The sequence below is a fragment of the Taudactylus pleione genome, unplaced genomic scaffold (assembly GCF_031769625.1).
Source record: "Taudactylus pleione unplaced genomic scaffold, aTauple2 ptg000032l, whole genome shotgun sequence".
NCBI classification, from domain to species: Eukaryota; Metazoa; Chordata; class Amphibia; order Anura; family Myobatrachidae; genus Taudactylus; species Taudactylus pleione.
In genome coordinates this window covers 9,036,150-9,055,835 of record NW_028284434.1, presented here as the reverse complement: position 1 = coordinate 9,055,835, position 19,686 = coordinate 9,036,150, and the positions used below count along the sequence as shown (strand labels likewise).

The 19,686-nt window shown below is 43.1% G+C and overlaps 1 protein-coding gene across 1 annotated transcript; it reads left to right on the top strand.

Annotated features, from left to right (window-relative positions):
• The first annotated feature begins 1,925 nt into the window (after positions 1-1,925).
• MCM5 (minichromosome maintenance complex component 5) lies at positions 1,926-14,921 on the top strand. The gene is made up of 15 exons (XM_088451854.1): positions 1,926-2,200; positions 4,722-4,848; positions 5,070-5,198; positions 5,710-5,882; positions 6,042-6,197; positions 8,611-8,777; positions 9,147-9,318; positions 9,499-9,610; positions 9,806-9,949; positions 10,368-10,610; positions 11,193-11,305; positions 11,388-11,516; positions 13,404-13,546; positions 13,898-14,025; positions 14,479-14,921. The coding sequence occupies exons 1-15, from the start codon at positions 2,031-2,033 to the stop codon at positions 14,578-14,580; spliced, it is 2,208 nt and encodes a 735-aa protein (XP_088307980.1). The 5' UTR covers positions 1,926-2,030; the 3' UTR covers positions 14,581-14,921.
• The last annotated feature ends 4,765 nt before the right edge of the window (positions 14,922-19,686 follow it).

Below are 19,686 nucleotides of genomic sequence, written 5' to 3'. Positions count from 1 at the left end.
TACTGAAACCTGTGTGTTGTGATTGCACTGCATGAATAGAACCACTTGTTGCCTATGACTGAAGCATTCGAGTCAGCCATCTTGGGTGCACTGCGGTTATATCTGGCAGGATGTACAACTCACAGAAGTATAACCTCCAGATGGATAAATTAAAGGCCGAATACGGAGGCATTAAATGGTAGTATTAAGTCGATGGTGACGGCAATATAACAGTTATGGAAAAATAAAAAAATAAAATAAAATCAAAAGACAAAACAAGGGCCCTCATTCAGAGCCGTACGCTCTGAGCAGAGCGCACGCTCTGCATGAGGGCCGGGCTCCTTTTTCATGGAGCGTCCTCCTGGACGCTCGTATAGCTGTGGGTCACCACCCACAGGCTATACGAGCGTGCATTTTGATGGCCGCGATGGTCGTGACCATCGCGACCATCGAAATTGCGAGCCGGAGCCTGCGGTTGAGGTTTTCAACCGCAAGCTCCGGAGTGATTTTGGCTCTATCAGAGCCAAAATCACTCCCACTGACATCACTAGTGATGTCAGTGGGCCGGCTTCTGACGGGAGGCGTTCCCGTGGGAACGCCCCCGTCAGGGAGGCACGCCCCCGGCACGCCCACCAAAGGGGGCGTGCTGTCAATCAACATTGACAGCACGCCCCCTTTGATCGGACACAACGAGCGAAGGAAAGTCCTTCGCTCGTCGTGTCTGGCGCATGCGCACGACGGAGCTCCCTCCGTCGTGCGCATGCTCAGTGCAGACCATCGACCCACTTGCGAGCGTACAGCCGCTCGCGAGTGGGTCTGAATCAGGCCCAAAGAGCAATTTGCAACAAGCCTTGCGATATGGCGACCACGACACAGGATCCATTTCAGGACTCCCCACGCCGCATCAGCCCAGTTAGAGGGGGATCAGCGACTCGCATGTGGGGGGATCAGTCAGAAATGGATCAATAGGGCTGCGGGCAGGAGCAGAGACCCAGGAGCAGACACAATCTGGGGCAACAAGTGCATGGTGATGCACCGTACCAGCGTCCTGGGCTGAATGAAGGGGTCTCAGCAACTCAACGTGGAGCTCCATGCTGGGGCAATCAGCCGATGCAAGAGGGCTGGAGCAGAGGAGTGGACCCCCGTACCAGGGTCTGGTAACTGGAGTCCATCTGCCGGGTGTCCTCTCCGGACATGCCCTCCCCAGGCCATTGGGTGACCTCTCTAGCTAAGCCCTCACGGGCGGTACTGTGGCTAGGATGACAGCAGCTTCACATCACTGCTCCCCTGGTAGAGTAGGCCAGTGGGATCCTGGGGTCATCGCTCGAAGATACAGAGTCTTCGCGGTGGGTGCAACGAGGAGGGGCAGAGGGCCGTCACAAGCTCCCTGATGCTGCAGATTTATGCCTCTCGGGTCCTGTTGGCAGCCATGTGCATGCCGAAGCCTATGGAAGTCTGATCCGGTACTCTGTCATTTATATAAATCATATACAGGGTGTTCCTGACAAATAATATACAGTAAATAACAAGCTGTGTTTTAAACCATTGGTTGCTAATGACTAAACATAACTCATCCTGCTCAATGTTTCCAGGACTTCTACAAGTCTCTCCAAATGTTATGACTCCATAAATGATGGCGTGTATTATTGACCATAATACACAGAAGCAGCAGCAGCAGCAGCCATGTTACTCCATTATAGACCGCAGCAGCCATGTGCTCTGAGACCACAATAAATGAATGAATTAAGTTACTTCAACTTCACACATCTCAACAGTCTCCAGCAAAATGGCTGCTGACTGTAAGACCTAGATGTACATGTAACCGAACGCCTAGCACACCGGAAGTGTCACATTCCCCGCCCGGCATGGAGACGCTGTATACAAGGTGTGTGGGCGGGTCGCGGATAGACCAATGCAGGCGCTGGGTGGGCGGTGATTTCTCGGTGCCGCGAAATCTATTTGGCGCGAAAGTAGTGTTTTCGCGCCCTTTGTGCTGCCGGTCAGATCTCAGCCATTCTCTGTGCCCCGATCACACTGTCCCAACTTGCAGAATGTCTGGATTCGATGATCCCGGTATCTACTACAGCGACAGCTTTGGTGGGGAACAGCCGACTGGTGACGATGGACAAGCCAAGAAGTCCCAGCTGAAGAAGCGGTTTAAAGAGTTTCTCCGGCAGTATCGCTTCGGCACCGACCGCACCGGGTTCACTTATAAATACAGGTAGGTGTGTGTGTTCGTATGCAACCGTACCCAGCGTACACCATGTTCTAAAAAAAATTAAAAATAAAAATATATATACGATAATAAAACAGTAAGGGGTATATTTATGTAATTACCTATTTGTTGCCTTGTAAAGTACCAGCGCCTCTTACCATGTCTTGTACCCTGAATTTTTCTGTACTTTATAAAGTGTCACCCACTGGCGAGGTCCTCTGTGTAAACCTGCCTCTCTGGTGAGTCTGAATCTGCCCCCTCCGTATCGGTGTAATGCTGATGCCAAAAGGGTGCTCACCATAACTTTGAATGTGAAAGCTAATGCCATGCAAGGGCACAGATTTTATGAAGGATTTGGCCCATTCCGATGCATCTGAACGAGATCGGCGAGTGTGTATGCACTGACAATGCGTACTCCTGTGCGTCGTCAGATCTGCTGACAGGCGATATAGTTAGTGGGACCAAGCTGCTGAATACAGCATGGCCCCTTCTGTTCCGTCGCTGCTGGTATCGACAAGTGTGTATGCACTTGCCAATGCCGGCACCCTTGCCGTGTCTTGTCACTAGTGATATTGCGCTGGGTACACTGTCTAGTGCACGGGCTCTCACTCTGTCCTCAGGACCCCAAGCAGTGCACGTTTAGCAGGTCTCCTCACTAAATCATAAGTGAAATAATTGGCTGCACCTGTGGATTTTTTAAAATGTCAGCAAGTAATGAATACACCCAGTGGCGTCCCTATCTTTCTTGTCACCCGGTGCAGGGCGTATGTACTGCGCATGGTGTAGCAAATAAGGGGATGTGGCCTTGTGTAATAGGAGTGGCCTTGCGGGTGGGGGCGTGGCCTTGCAGCCCAAATCCATGTTTTTTTTGTCACATATGGGGGTGCAGGCTGCCCCCAGGGACCAGCCTGTGTGAAGTACCGGCTCCCTTACTGTTTTAGGATCCGGGTTCTGCACGGGATGCAGCACCCAGCTCCAGTCACTGAGGGGGAGCCAGCGCTTTGATGAGACCCTGGTGCAGCCCGCACCCCCCCTTGTGACGCCAGTGAGTACACCTTTGCACCTGCTGGGTGACCTACAAAATGTGAACTGTGTGGGGTACTGAGGATAGAGTTTGAGAACCACTGGTCTAGTGTGTACCCAGCCTTAGATTGTGCTTGCACAAGTAGAGAAGTCTGCATGCACTGTAAAGAATTAGTCATCTCTGGATGATGCATTGTTTTAGATGCAAAATGAAATTGTGCACCTGTAATGCTCCAATTGTGATCTGTGGGGGCTGCAGGTACGTTAGAAGTGCAGTGAAAAGGTGGAGAAATGGATTTCTGTCCATTTTTCTTAGTATTTTATTTTTTATTCTTCTGCAGTGTGGCTTTTGCTATGTGCATTGTCCTGCTGGGATATAGATCTTCTAGGTATCTTGCATACTACGGCAGCTCTTTATCCAGGTTTTATTTTTTATGTCCATTTTAGTCTTGAGTGGAAGCCTGCCCTAGGCTGTATAATTTTCCTGTGAGTGGGTTTTCACTCGTCTTTTTGCCACTCTCCCTACCTTCATTATGATTATTGTTCATCTGGAGGTGTAAAGACCTTAAGGCCCCATACATCAGAGATCGATTGCAGCAATCATGCAATTTGCAATCGATTGTGTATAAAAATCTTTACCTTTTTCAATCGATTGCTGATTGCAGAATTGCCACAATCGATTGAAAAAGGGAAAGATTTTTATACACAATCGATTGCAAATTGCACGATTGCTGCAATCAATCTCTGATGTATGGGGGCCTTTACTCTTGTATGCTTATCCTGATTGCTGCTGGTCAGTAAAGGTGGCTACACACCTGGGCGACCTATCCGCCGACCCAGGGACCTGCAGACCTAGTGGCAGATTGGTAAGCCAATTCACATTTGCCTCTTGATGTGTGTGCTGACGTCATGACTGGGCAGGTATTTCACCAGCGGTCCCTGCAGCAAATGTATGTGTTTAGTGGGTCGCCCGTACACCAGGGCAGATGCGACATATCTGAACTGTCATTCACATACATATTGTCTGTACACAACCGCCGATGCACTACAGATAAATCGCTCTTTCAATGGTACGGGTGATATATCTGTCAGTGTGTACCCAGCATTTCTTTTCCTTGGATTTGCTTTAAGTGTTTGATCTAGTTTGTCGTTACACTGACATAATGGGATGCTTTCACAGATTGCTTTCAAATACCGAAAACTAATATGGGACACAAGGCATCTCTAGTTATGCTCACCTCAGAAAACAACTGATTGCACAAATGTTTTTAGTTGCACTATAGCAAAGGGGTAAGTAATAAGATGTGCTGGCCATTGTTCAACAATTGTAGTTTAACATATTGGTGGCTAGATGTATCAAGACTTGGAGAAGGTACCAACCAATCAGTTCCTAACTCATGTTAGTCTGTTTAAAAAATGAGTTAGGTGATTGATACTTTATATCTCTCAAAGGCTTGATACATTTCCCCCTGGGTATTTTACTAACTAGTGATTTTGTCCCCAGAGATGAACTGAAGCGTCACTATAACCTGGGCGAGTACTGGATTGAGGTGGAAATGGAGGACCTGGCCAGCTTTGATGAGGACCTTGCAGACTACCTTTACAAGCAGCCCACAGAACATCTGCAGCTGGTAAGGGGCTGGTAACCATCTGAAATGCATGCGTCTGCATAGTCATACCATACTGACATGACACCTTGTTTGGCCTCCTTGTGGGATGTGTAGGCTAACTGTACATGTTATACTTGCTATTTTCCACTGGCATTCCAATTAAATTATCTTACTGCTAGATTGCCCAGTCAGATATAATGATTAAGTTTTGTCTGCATACCTGTAATTGCTTCTTCTTTTAGCTAGAGGAAGCTGCGCAGGAGGTGGCAGATGAGGTTACGCGTCCTCGGCCAGCAGGTGAAGAAGCTGTACAGGAAGTCCAGGTCATGCTGCGCTCTGATGCCAATCCTACCAACATTCGGAGTCTGAAGGTAATGCTTGGCAGGCAGGCCATTTTGTCTTCATATAAGTTTCTTCAATAAATTATCAGGTTAAAGATGAAACTAAATGATCAGATCACATCTGTAGTAAATCCTTAACCCCTTTCTGGTTGAAAAAATAAAACATAACCTTCCACAGTGTGCTGACCTCCTAGGTTAAGGTCACTTTGTTTGGGGAACAGTAGTCACTTCAGAAATGTAGGAATAGTCCTGGCAGTTTAAGGGTACATGTAGTATATCAGATGAGAATAACGTTTTCATTGCTAATATAAGGATTGCAGCAATGACTGTGCCACACTTAAAATATTTGCCATGAATGCTTAGTTGCTTTCTCCTTGCATTGATCATGAATTCCTGTTTTATGATTCTTTCAAAGAATTTTGTGCAGCTTGTATCCACTTGGTTCCATTTTAATAGGGCAGTATTGGGAGCAAATTATGTTCAAAAGTTTTCTTTCTTGTTAGAAATGTAATTTCCCCATCATTCTCTATGCATTCTACAGTCAGAGCAGATGTCTCACCTAGTGAAGATCCCAGGTATTATAATTGCAGCAACGGCAGTGAGAGCCAAAGCCATCAAAATCTCAATCCAGTGCCGCAGCTGCCGAAATACCATCAGTAATATAGGAGTGCGGCCTGGCTTGGAGGGTTACGCCATGCCGCGCAAGTGCAACACGTAAGTTATAATGTCTAGTAATAATCCACATTGACTCTGTGGACCTCACTTTCCATGTATTGATACTTTGTGTGATATCTGTAACCATGGTTTACTACAGGGGTGGCTTCCCATTGGAGTACCATGCCCTACTCATTGTAAAATTATACCTCATGACAGGGAACAGGCTGGTCGTCCCAAGTGTCCACTGGATCCTTATTACATCATTCCAGACAAATGCAAATGTGTGGATTTCCAGACATTGAAGCTTCAGGAGTCCCCAGATGCTGTACCCCATGGAGAGCTTCCACGTCATATGCAACTGTACTGTGACAGGTAACTGCTACATCGTCCTATTTAGTAATAAGACACTAGTACATAAGGTTCTAAGCAGAGCTTCTTATAGATTGTCCACGGTCAATGTGCATTCTTTCCGTGTTGGTGTTTCAGTGCGGAGAGGAAACAACTTGAATGAACTGATGTATTCGGTTTTGATTAATATTGAGCCTACTGCTCAAGTTACAGCATTCTTTAATTTTTTTTCCCCAAGATTGTGTCTAGGACATTGATAGTAATCAGACAACAAAACCAGGCACTCCTAAAATGATAATTATAATCATTAACTATAGATGGTTCCCAAACGCGGTCCTCAAGGCCCCCCAACACTTCAGGTTTTAAAGAGATCCATGGTTGAGCACAGGTGGTTAATCAAATTGACTGGTGTACTAATTAAGTCACCTGTGCTCCGCCATGGATTTCTCTAGAACCTGAACTGTTGGGGGAATCCTTGAGGACCACGTTTGGAGCCTCTGCTATAGATGCTGCTACACCTGATGAGGGGAGGCTAGCCCCAAAGTTCTAAAACAGAAGAATAAAGTAATGGGAGCGTAAATGGTTAATTAAAAAAATGCTTAAAAATATAAACATAAAAACTAAGGATTTATGAAATGCACTATCTATAGTAGAAATATATAAACAAAGATGAAGCATAAAAAGATCACTGTGAAATAGCTATATGTAGCAGCTATAGACTGGTCAGAATGTGTCAAGTTTGTAATTCCAAACCAGTCATCAGTAAGCTCGTAGTCTTAATCTGCAAATAAGTATATCCGTATTGGAGCTCCAAAAAAAAACTTTCAAAAAATTGTAGTATGGGGTGAGAGCCTATCCCGGCTCAGCAAATACATCTTTGTTTTGCGTGGACTTGTCCATTATCTGGTACCTGGGAACATGTAGTTGAAGATTCTAAGCAATTATACATAGTTTGGTTCAATCCTGTTGCTGGTCACAAACCTTTTATTCTACCAGGTAACAAATGTAAATACCTCCTTGAGAATCAAACCTATTGCTGATTACTACAGTCTTACAATATTACTCTTCATGTAACAGTACTTTCCTTCTACCTTATTCTGCTATCGCCATCCTGGATGTTGCCAGCTACTTCAAATTGTGTGCAATAAGACAAACGTTCTCACAACCATGAAAACTTTTCAAACCCATCACCTCTTTAGTGCCCCAGTTGTACAGAACTGCAAAATGTTACCACATTTCTTGAGCATCTTTTCTTGTACAATGCTATTATCACTCTTTATATGGCACCACAATGGGTCTGCAGCACATTACAAGGTACATAAACTATGAACAAAATGACTTGCAGTACATTGCAGATGCAGCAATGTTTATAAACAGTGTCCTGCAGTCATAACACCTAAATAAGCAGCAGTGGCAGAACCCTAGGGTTTGGTGGCGTTGTAGGCAGGAGATGATGGTATAAGTGATGGAAGGAAAAGCACATGAGTCCCCTGCTCGTGAGCTTAGTCTAAAGGAGGTGCAGAAAGACTGGTGACAGATTGGAGAGATGGTGTGCAAGAAGCAGTGCATTAGGGGTGATAGCTGAAAGGTTTTGATAAAGAGGGTCTTAAGAGCTCGTTTTAAGTTTTGTAGAGAGGTGGAATCTGATGGTGAGAGCGTTCCAGTGGTAGGGAGCACCACGGACAAAATCCTGGAGAGGGAGTAATCAATTTGGGAAGAGGTGGCATTCATTTGTGAAGTGAAATGAGTGTGAAGAGATGAAGTTAGAGATGTAAATAGTAGAGTATTTGGTGAGGGCTTTGTAAGTGAGTGTAAGAAGTTTAAATTTGGTACGGAAGAGAAGTTCTTGTAGGGCCTGTAGGACGGGAGGCAGAGGCAGTACGTTTTGGAGAGCGGGATGAGCTGGGCAGCAGCATTGAGGACAGACTGGAGTGGACAGGTGGGGGACAGTGAGGCCAGATAAGAGGAGGTTACAGTAGTCCAGTCTTTAGATGACCAGTAAGTGGATGAGGGTCTTAGGCGCATACACACAATGATTCGCTCCATGAGCGATATCGTTAAGTGTTTGCCCGACTCAATGTCATTAACGACATGGAGCCTATACACTGATCGATATTGTTCAGTGACGTCAACGGCAGCATCCCTGAACATGCAGGCCAACCTGATGATAGTTTGGCTGTGCATGTTCAGACAATTAAAGATATTGTTAATGATCCGCGGGAGCACGCATCGTAACTATATCTTGCATACACACGGGATGACATTGTGAACGATAACTACAGTTATTGTTCAATCGGTCACAATATCGGCTAGTGTGTACGTGGCAATAGTTGCCTCCAGGGTGACAGTCTGATCCTGCTAATAAAGTTTCTCCATGCAGGAAATGTTACACTGTAAAGAATGGTATCCAAGCATTTTTTTTTATTTTTTTTTTTAGATATCTCTGTGACAAAGTTGTTCCCGGAAACAGAGTGACAATTATGGGTATTTATTCAATTCGTAAGAGTGGCAAAACCTCTACTAAAGGCCGTGACAGAGTGGGTGTGGGTATACGAAGCTCATATATTCGTGTTGTCGGGATTCAAGTGGACACAGAAGGCACAGGTGAGATCTTGACAGCAATGTTCTGCTACAGCTATTGTAGTCTGATCTGTAAAATAGCTAAGGTGTGATATTAAATGTGATGGGTGTAGGGTAAACTCCTAACTTTAGCTCAAACTCAGTATTGGAAGATCTGTGTAAATTCTTAAAGATATATAGACAGTGATGTATAATAGGGTAGTAGGGGGGAAATCTGTGCGATGATAACTAAATGCTACTGGGAAGAGTTGGATGAAGGCACGTCACATACACTATCTAATTTTTCCTCTTTGTGAAAGCGTGCTTTGTAGTTTCGCAACATCTGGAGAGCCGCAGGTTGTCCAGACCTTCCCTATGGGATCAGCAGCTAAAATGCAATGTTTCACTTTAAAGGGAGGAGTGCGGTAGGTGCTGTGACGCCACAGGAAGAGGAGGAGTTCAGGCGCCTGGCTTCCAAACCTGACATTTATGATACTATTGCCAAGAGTATTGCTCCATCTATTTATGGGAGCAATGACATCAAGAAGGCCATCGCATGTCTTCTCTTTGGTGGTTCCCGCAAAAGGTGAGTGGAAACTCATTCTTGGTAAACCCTGCCTCCAACACCATATCTGACACACAAATCCCAAGTGACTAATGCTGAAAAAAAGACCACCAGTGAATAACAATAGTATTGTAATTATTTGGTGCAACTGTATGATCTGTTTGCAATATCGGCAGGCTGTTTAACGTTGTTTCCTCTCAGGCTTCCAGATGGACTGACTCGTAGAGGTGATATCAACTTGCTGATGCTGGGGGACCCTGGAACTGCTAAGTCTCAGCTCCTGAAGTTTGTAGAAAGATGCTCTCCTATTGGGGTAAGTATGTTGTACGTGCATTCTTGGGAAATGTTAAACCTGTTAATAGTGTCCCTTGCACACCTGCTGTTGTACAGTGTAAGAACTATTCTCAGTTGTGTCCACAGGATACAGTTGGGCAGTAAAATAACTACAGCACCTAAAGTCAATTATAACTGCTACTGACTGCTTCTGCTCTTTAACTTTTTTTTACAGGTTTACACCTCTGGAAAAGGCAGCAGTGCCGCTGGTTTGACCGCTTCCGTTATGCGGGATCCTGTGTCCCGTAACTTTATTATGGAGGGTGGTGCCATGGTGTTGGCTGATGGAGGAGTAGTGTGCATTGATGAGTTTGATAAGGTAATGTTGGATCATTGTACATAGTACGTTGGTTTAGTTAAAATGGACAAATACATGTGTATCACAAATCTGTGTTCTGCATGATACATTGGCATGGAGGTCTGGAACTGGGATGCTTTGCTCTAACTACTTATGGGGGTTTTATCTTTAGCTATGACGAGCTTTAAAAAGGTAGAATGCCCCCAGCAATGTTGTAACACTTGTGATGCAGCCTTGGGCAGCAGCAGGACACCTGGCCGGATAAGTCATTAATAATGAGTAATGTGTTAGCCAATCACATGACTTGCATCCAAACCTCTGCCTTTTCATGTGCTGTATCTGGTAGATTTGTTCTTTAGATCTAAAGCTCTCCATGTTAACGAGGCCTGATTAACCAAAGGCAGAACGAGACTGTCACAATGATAAATTAATTTCTCAGATGCGAGAGGACGACAGAGTTGCAATCCATGAGGCCATGGAGCAGCAGACCATTTCCATTGCAAAAGCTGGCATCACCACCACACTGAACTCCCGCTGTTCAGTGCTCGCTGCTGCCAACTCAGTGTATGGTCGTTGGGATGACACGAAGGGCGAGGAGAATATTGACTTCATGCCCACCATCCTTTCAAGATTTGACATGATCTTCATCGTCAAGGATGAACACAATGAACAGAGGGATATGGTAAGTGCTAGGACCATTCTCTTTACAGATTAAAGCAATCTGGTTACTAGTGACTAGCTTTCTAAAAGGCTTGTCTGTCGTTGCTAGTGTACTGAGTCTCCGTCACTTATCAACAAGGTCAGACCTCATACACTCGACACCTCGTTCACATTTTGAACCAGATATTTATTAAACGTGGCCTGCTGCAAATTCCTTTGCAGCGCATGCAGGTGCGGCTGTTTGCGGCACTTACGGTACTTCCGGACTCAGATTTTTGTTTGCAACCCCATAAATCAATGTACAAAAATCTGCAAATCTGGAGTGAGGTCGGGCCACAAACGGGACGAGTTGCAGCGCTGTTGTCTGCATTTATACACCATTGCAATGGCAATGTGCACACCGCCTCCCCCTCCCCCCTCTACGTGGCTAATTGGATTGAGCCCTTAGGCTTCATTGAATGCAAAACTAGATCAGTTTCTCTGAAAAGCTGATTGTCCAACAGTGTAGATTCCTTTCCCCCTGTAAGCACTGGCCATGTAAGTAGCCATTGAACAGCTCCTATTCTGGGTCATAATGATGTGGCTGAATCTGTTCTTCCTGCAGACTCTGGCCAAGCATGTGATGAATGTACATCTTAGTGCACGGACGCAGACTCATTCCGTAGTAGGAGAGGTGGAGCTCAATACTCTTAAGAAGTACATTGCCTATTGCAGAGCGTAAGTAATTTCATCTTTTGAGCATTCATCTTAAATGGTATTTAAAGGCTGCATTTTCAGTGTTTCCTCTGTGTTAATGCAGTAAGTGTGGACCACGACTCTCTGTTGAAGCGGCAGAGAAGCTAAAAAATCGTTACGTTCTAATGCGTAGTGGTGCCCGTGAGCATGAGAGGGAGAGTGAGAAGAGGTCCAGCATCCCTATTACTGTCAGGTAAGCTTCTCTTTATAACTGGTTAGGCTTTGGGCGTACACTGAGCAGCAGACTAAAGCTGCATACACACATACAGATTTTCTGTCCAACCAGCCAACTAGTTGATTGGAATGAAAATCTGGTAAGGTATGAAAGCAAATGACAATCAGCAATTTGCTCCCAAACGCCGGAAAATGGACAAAAACTGTTTGAACAAATTGTTTAGATCAAACATTTAACTAACTTGTCTAATGCCCATTTCATCTGTTTTCTGGCATTTAGGAGCAAATTACTAATCAGTTACTCCCATAGTTTACCAGATTTTCATTCCAACCAATCAACTAGTTGGATGGTTGGACAGAAAATCTTTACGTGTGTATGCAGTGTTAGATAAACTTTTTATGTAAAAGTTTTCAGTCCCAGGGGATGTCCAGGCTGAGATCTTCTTGACTATTTCTGACCTGACAACATTCCAGTGTTCTGTGCAACAAGTATTCTCAAACTTGTTTTTTTACTCGTTTTACTTCCTGGACAATATGGCTTTATTTGTACAGTAACTAGTGTTACTTCTGGACAATATGGCCTTATTTGTACAGTATTAGTTTTACTTCTGGACAATGTGGCCTTATTTGTACAGTACCAGTGTTACTTCTGGACAATGTGGCCTTATTTGTACAGTACCAGTGTTACTTCTGGACAATGTGGCCTTATTTGTACAGTACCAGTGGCCTTATTTGTACAGTACCAGTGTTACTTCTGGACAATATGGCCTTATTTGTACAGTACCAGTGTTACTTCTGGACAATATGGCCTTATTTGTACAGTACCAGTGTTACTTCTGGACAATATGGCCTTATTTGTACAGTACCAGTGTTACTTCTGGACAATATGGCCTTATTTGTACAGTACCAGTGTTACTTCTGGACAATATGGCCTTATTTGTACAGTACCAGTGTTACTTCTGGACAATATGACCTTATTTGTACAGTACCAGTGTTACTTCTGGACAATATGACCTTATTTGTACAGTACCAGTGTTACTTCTGGACAATATGACCTTATTTGTACAGTACCAGTGTTACTTCTGGACAATATGACCTTATTTGTACAGTAAAATACAAAAATGGTAAGGTCTTTGTTCCAGGATTGTACCGATAGTTATTCTGACACACTTGGCACAATCTAGATGGTACATTTAGCTTGAGTTGACTTTTGTTTATTTCCCCATGCTCTTACTAATGTGTGACTTGGACCTGACACGTCCACCACTGCATCAGCCAGGTTACACTAGATCGGTCACTGCTGCCAGGTTGGGGAAGTTGGAGAGAGCTTACCTTTGTTTAATTGCTGAAGAAGTTTCGCTGCTGCAGTAGGGGGCAGCTCAGGGGTGGCCAAGCTTTTGACCGCTGTGGTATGTTTGGCGGATGATCATGGCCTTGGGGTTTGCATACATGTAGTCAGCTGGCACCTTGCATACAAATGGGGGGTAGGAGCAGGTTAATAAAATGTGTTGTCATTTCTGTGTCCTCCACCAGAGATGCAAATGAATTGCTTCTAGATTACACGTATAAATATTTGTGAAAAATAAGCCTTTATACTTGCGTTGTATTTAAATGTAGCGTATGGTGCAATTGTAAACCTCCTTTTAGCTGAGAGCTTCTAGTGAGTCTGGGTGACCTCTGTAGAGTAATCATGGCAGCTTATTTCTCATACCTCCTGACCTGCTGCTATATTGCTAAAATCAAAATGAACACGTTACATCATTGCATTGTGCCTAATGGATTTTATCCCAATGAGATGTGTCCATGACCTGTATTCTGTTCAACTTAAGTGCAAGTTTTTTGTTCCTCAGGTTAGATGCATTTAGTGTTTTATTTCTATAATGTGTGTGTGTATAATGTATTCCAGACAACTGGAAGCTGTTGTCCGAATTGCAGAATCTCTCAGTAAGATGAAGCTGCTGCCTTTTGCCATGGAAAGCGATATAGATGAGGCTCTGCGTTTGTTCCAGGTATCCACCCTGGACGCTGCTATGTCTGGCAGTCTCTCTGGTAAGAATGAGATGATAAAACAACCAAATAGAAGTGGTACATGGGAGCTTTATATTAAGTACAGGATGGCGTGTCACACATCTGTCTATATGTAGAGAGTTAATAGGAGCAGGCCAGTGCTTACAGGAATCATTTCTATAGTGTTTAGCTGAGAGCACTAATGTGGAAATAGGGGATGAACAGCAGAGTTATGAATAATGCATCCGGTCCCTACATGCTAAATATAAAGTAAATTAGGGCATTTTTCAGCATCCCCAGTTTCATATGAAATGCATCTAGCCCCCAATAATGAGCTGCTGCTGTTTGTACGGAAGATGTGATGTAGTAATATGTGGTCTCTCCCTCTATAAGGCGTGGAAGGGTTCACTACACAAGAAGACCAGGAGATGCTGTCCCGCATTGAAAAACAAATGAAGAGGAGGTTTGCGATTGGTTCTCAGGTTTCTGAGCACAGCATCATCCAAGATTTCCTAAAGCAGGTGAGAAGTGTGGTGGTGCCAGTAAGCTGGTATAAGGCTGCATCCAATGATATACTTGTAGTCCTTAGCAGTATGTCCTGTACACAACTGGTTCCAGTTCCCAATAGACAGTCTCTGCTCTTTGTTTAAAAATTGGCAGCTGTAGTGAATTGATCACCCGGTTCCAGTAAATAGTGATCTCTGAATTGCATGTACTGTATCTTGTGGTGTGGCTGTCCTGTATGTGGTGTAATTTGCCCGTGTATCTGTAATGAGAGGCTGTATAATGCTGTTTCATGTGATAGTTTGAAAGAAATGTAATTCATTTTGGTTTTATGCTGCGACTTTGACATGTAATGATGGTAAAAGAACATGTCATTTTAGGATAATAGTGTGATATCCCCACATCAATGTCTAAGTAAAGCACCCTCTGTGTTTCCCGTGTTTCTGACTGCTTTGACTTCTTGTTTCCAGAAATATCCAGAACATGCCATTCACAAGGTCCTGCATCTCATGATGAGACGGGGAGAAATTCAGCATCGTCTCCAGCGCAAAGTCCTATTCCGCATCAAATAAGACTGAGTTCATGATTTGGGACTGTGCTGATCTCCATGAAATGACTGACTACTGTGCTGTAACAGCATGGATGAGTGGCCATAGGCATGGCTGATTTGTAGTTTCTTTTGCTTATACCACCTGTAATCACCGACACACAGGAGATGGGGGACCGATGGCTTGTCCTCTGCTGTAGGACGTTGTGGTATTCCATCAGCTATAGATGTGACCCTGTGCTGGGTGGAGTTAGCATTCTGGGCTGAATGCTATAGATGACCATTCAGTGCTTTCACTCATTTATTCTTAATATTTCAATTAATACATCCTTTATATTAGCAGAAAATGAATAAAATGCAAACCTCTTCCTGTGTCCATTTTAATACTCAATAGTTGTGACTAGTATCTGAGTTTTAAGGTGAATTCTTTATATTAAAGCTGTGCACAGGTAATATAAAGGTTATGTAAAAATATTGATATACAGCCAACTACCAGTGTCTTACACCATAGCAGGAAATCCTAGCAACTGGCTGTTACCCACATGAACAAACAACTCCATGGCAACATCCATGACTGGGTAAACTCCCTAAGAAGCGGAGTAAAGTCTGGAAGGAGAGAACTGGAAGGTATAGGGCTCCTCCATTGCATGCACTTTCCCCACACCCCTTTGGTTTAGCTGAGTAAGCCGGATCAGTGTGTCTACTTTGTGTTTGTCTTTTAAATGTGGGCCAATGTTTATTTTTGACCGTGCAGCAGTGTAAGTAGGGATGAGGGGTGGCTCCATGTAGCAACTGCGGGCACGTCATCCTTTCTGGGGCGGGCACGTCATCCTTTCTGGGGCGGGCACGTCATCCTTTCTGGGGCGGGCACGTCATCCTTTCTGGGGCGGGCACGTCATCCTTTCTGGGGCGGGCACGTCATCCTTTCTGGGCACCTGCTGGGCGACCTAGAAAATGTGAGGTCCTGAGGACTGAGTTTGAGAACTACTTTTAGTCTATACTCCAGAGCTCCAGTCCTCTGAGACCCATGACAGTGCATGTTTTACAGATTTCCCCAGTATCACAAGTGGACTAATTAGGTCCACCTGTGAATCTTAGGATGTGTTGGCCGGTAATGAATACACCTATTAGGCGGTGTGTAAAAACATGCGATATTAAAGGTCCCTGGGGGCTGGAGTTGGGGTAACACTGCTTTAAGGTGTTTGTTTACTGGTTCAATGCAGTACGATCACTAAAGGGATTTCTATGCCACCCATGGGATTAAAAGAGGCAGGTCATACAGGAGTGCTGTTCTTAGGTATGTGGTTCGCAACATTTCAATTTTCCCAACAGCTCATGTTTTGAGGATTACTGTGGAAAAAGGTGGGATAATTACTGACACAGCAAAACAGATGAACTCACCTGTGCATAATTAAGACATCCACAAAACATGGCCTCTTAGAAGCACCAGGATAGAAATGGAGATTATTTGGATCCCTATCTGGATGTCTTGGGTGGCCCCAGGTGTGGGAGGGGGAAACCAATCTACGTTAATAGATTCTTTGAATTTGATTGATCCATGGAGACATCTTCACCCGGTTTCCAGGGAATATTCTTTCTTTTTCGCATCCTCAAATGTTTCTCTAGACTGGATTATTGGTTAACATCAAATATCTTGTTACACAGAGTAGTGGATGCAAATATTGAAGATATACTAATTTCTGATCATGCACCTGTTAAACTATGTTTACAATTAGATGTCCCAAAGCTTTCATCCTCTAACTGGTGCTTTCCTGACTACTTGGCCTCCGCAGTAGATTTCCAAAATTATATACAGCAGACATTTCTCAATTATACCACTGATAACCAGGTACATATTGAAGATATAAATCTCTTTTGGCAGGCATCAAAACCGGTCCTAAGAGGTCATTTGATATCATATGTCGCGTCCAAAAAGAAACAATTACTGCAAAGATTTTCCTAGGCTGCTACAGTAGTATCTGCTAAATACTCGGCCCTCTTGATAAATCCCTTGGAATCCAATAGATTATCCTACAAGGATGACAAAGCTGTCTATGATACTCTATGTGAAGAACAGGCCCGACTAGATCTCACCTACCGTAATAACAAATATTTTAGATGGGGCAACTGCCCTGGTAAATTATTAGCAAATTTAGTGAAATCTACGTCAGCACCTAAACCTATTTCCTCCATTAGAACTGACCTGGGAAATCTTCGCTCTAATCCAGAACAGATTAGCGAGACCCTTTTTTTTTTTTTTCAAATATTTTGAGTCGTTTTATAGGGAGTCTCCGGATCACCCGTCTTTGGGTGATAATTTCCTAGAAAAGGCTGGTTTGACAAAAATCACTGATGAAGATATGGAAACATTAACAGCTCAAGTCCCAGATCAAGAAATTACACAGATTATAAAAACTCTCCATACGGGAAAGACACCAGGCCCACGTCTTATCTGCAGCCTATTATAAACTCCTTTCCCCACAAATTCTTCCTCATCTCTCCAATCTATTTAATGCTATTATCAAGGATGGACCTGCCCCACATGATTTCAATACCGCACAAATTATTTTGATTCCTAAACCAAGTAAAGATCCCACACTGGTCTCTTCATATAGACCGATTTCTCTATTGAACCAAGATTTAAAAATATTTACTAAATTACTGGCCATGAGACTGCAATTGATTTTTCCAAAAATATTACACCCTGCCCAGACGGGTTTCCTCAAAATCGTCACTCGGTACATAATGTTAGAACTCTTATTGCAGCCATGATTAAAACCCATCAAGGACGAGAGAAGGGCAATATAGTTATTAGTTGCGACGCGGACAAAGCTTTTGACAGGGTTTCCTGGGCACATTTAAATAGAATTTTTTCCCATCAGAACTTTGGCTCAAAATGTATCCATATCTTTAACACTATATATCATACACCGAGAGCTTTTCTAACTGTCAACAATCTAAATACTAAACCCTTTACACTTTTTCGCGGTACGAGACAGGGCTGCCCACTCTCGCCGTTGCTATTTGATTTGGCACTGGACACCCTCATCAGATCCTTTTTCAATGAAACTAGATGGAAAGGTATTCAACTAGCGCAAATGGAAATCAAATGTTCTGCATTTGCAGATGATCTATTGCTATACTTTGCGGACCCACACTTATCAATACCATATTTGATGAGTCTATTTGACTCTTTTGAATTGATATCCGGATTTAAAATCAATTGCACAAAAACTGTAGCTTTGGCATTTTTTCCGGAGGCTAAATTAGTCTGGGGAGATCAATTTCCTTTCAAATGGGCTACCGAGGATTACATCACTTAGTTGGGTATCAAGATACCATTACACCCCACCAAACTATATGATACCAATTTCTCTCCCCTTTTATCGTGGACTATATCGGATTTTAATAGATGGTCACATCTTCCTTTGTCCTACCTGTGCTGATGTCACTTGTACAAAATGATTTGTTTTCCTAGATTTCTCTATGTTGTACAAATGCTCCCAATAATGCCATCCAAATCAGACCTAGTAATTTTAAACAGAGCCCTGACCAAATTTATATGGGCAGGTAAACGCCCGAGAATATCGTTGTTTAAATTGCAGCAAAAAGGGGACTTGGGAGGTATTAATCTGCCATGTCTCTGCACCTATGCTTTGGCAGCAAACTATAGAGTAGCACTTGATTGGATAGGAGGCTCTGATGTTTATACGAAGCGACATATAGAACAGGCCTTTATCCCTGATCGTAACCTGATCTCCTTGTTGCACACCCCCTCAATATCTTTCCCAGTCTCTAGAAAGGAAAATATCCTAATACAGTCCACATGTATGGCGTGGAGATTAACTAGATCTAGTTTGAAGGTGTCAAACTCTAACTCATTATTCTTACCACTGTGGGGTAACCCAAATTTCATTCCAAATGTAACCTCATCAATCTTTAAGGTGTGGCACGCGGCAGGACTATGCTATGTATATCAGTTCCTAAATATTGATGATCTCTCCCCTATTTCTCGCTCACAGCTACAAGATAAATTCCCATACCACTATTTCCCTTCTTACAAGCCGTGAGTTAAGCTCAAAAAGTATCACAAGGCTTAAAGCTAGATCAACTTTGCTCCCTAGACAGAATGCTGTTTTTTAAGCCTAAAGACCCCCTCTCCACCTCATCCATTTATGCACATTCACGTTCTACTCTAAATTTAGAAACTGGTTTGACAGGATTATTTAAATGGAAGTTAGACTTTCCTGACCTTCCCATGACAGCTATTCTAGAGGCCTATATAAAACTTAATAAAATTTTTGTCCTCATCTTCCTGCACCAGAAAATTTTACACGGAGCATACTTCACCCCAAAATTTAAATTTGTTATTGGGGACAATAATAAATAATAAATTCCAACTGCTAGAAATGTGGTGCTTCAGAGGCAGCTATTATACATTGCTTTTGGTATTGCCCTCAGGTTAAAGTGTTCCGGAAGTTCCTTCAGGATTATATTGTTAACTGTTTGAAGATTAGGTTTAAAATAACTAAAGAATGGTTCTTTTGGGGAATTTACTCCATTGGGAGTAGTGATGGTCTGACTAAGGGCAACCGCATTTTACTTATTAAATTGGCAGCAGCTGCTAAAAAGGTCATTTTATCACAATGGATCTCAACTGATCCATTTCCCGTAAATTTATTCTATACCAAATTTTCTTTTTTATTTTATATGGATTGCACAGAAGTTTCTTTATGTAAAGAAAAACAGACGGAAATCTTTTTTGAAACATGGCTCCCCTATATTCATACAGTTTCGGATGTATTAAAAGAAGCATTAAGACGGTGCTTTGGTTCAACGGAATGGTATCAATTGGAAGTTCTGGGTTCAGGAATACCTTTCTAAATGATGCGGTTGGCCTTATGACCAAATTTCCAAGTTTCATATATGGGAATCATATTTGTTTACACCCCTTTCTGCTGTATATCTTACGGATATTTATTTGTTTGTATGTTATTGGATATTTTATATCAAATATTTGTATCTGACATTGTATTTTGTTCTTTTTGTCAATCTGTCAAAAAATTTTGAAAAGAAAAGAAATGGAGATTATTTGGTTAAGTTTTTCACCCAAGTTAAGGGTTTCCATGAG

What these genes read in the sequence shown, in the direction of transcription:
- MCM5 (XM_088451854.1), top strand. Translation starts at nt 2,031, where the DNA reads ATGTCTGGATTCGATGATCCCGGTATCTACTACAGCGACAGCTTTGGT. An exon ending in TTTGGTGGTTCCCGCAAAAG is followed by an intron (nt 9,319 to 9,498) that starts GTGAGTGGAAAC and finishes GTTTCCTCTCAG; the next exon opens with GCTTCCAGATGGACTGACTC. An exon ending in AGCATCCCTATTACTGTCAG is followed by an intron (nt 11,517 to 13,403) that starts GTAAGCTTCTCT and finishes AATGTATTCCAG; the next exon opens with ACAACTGGAAGCTGTTGTCC.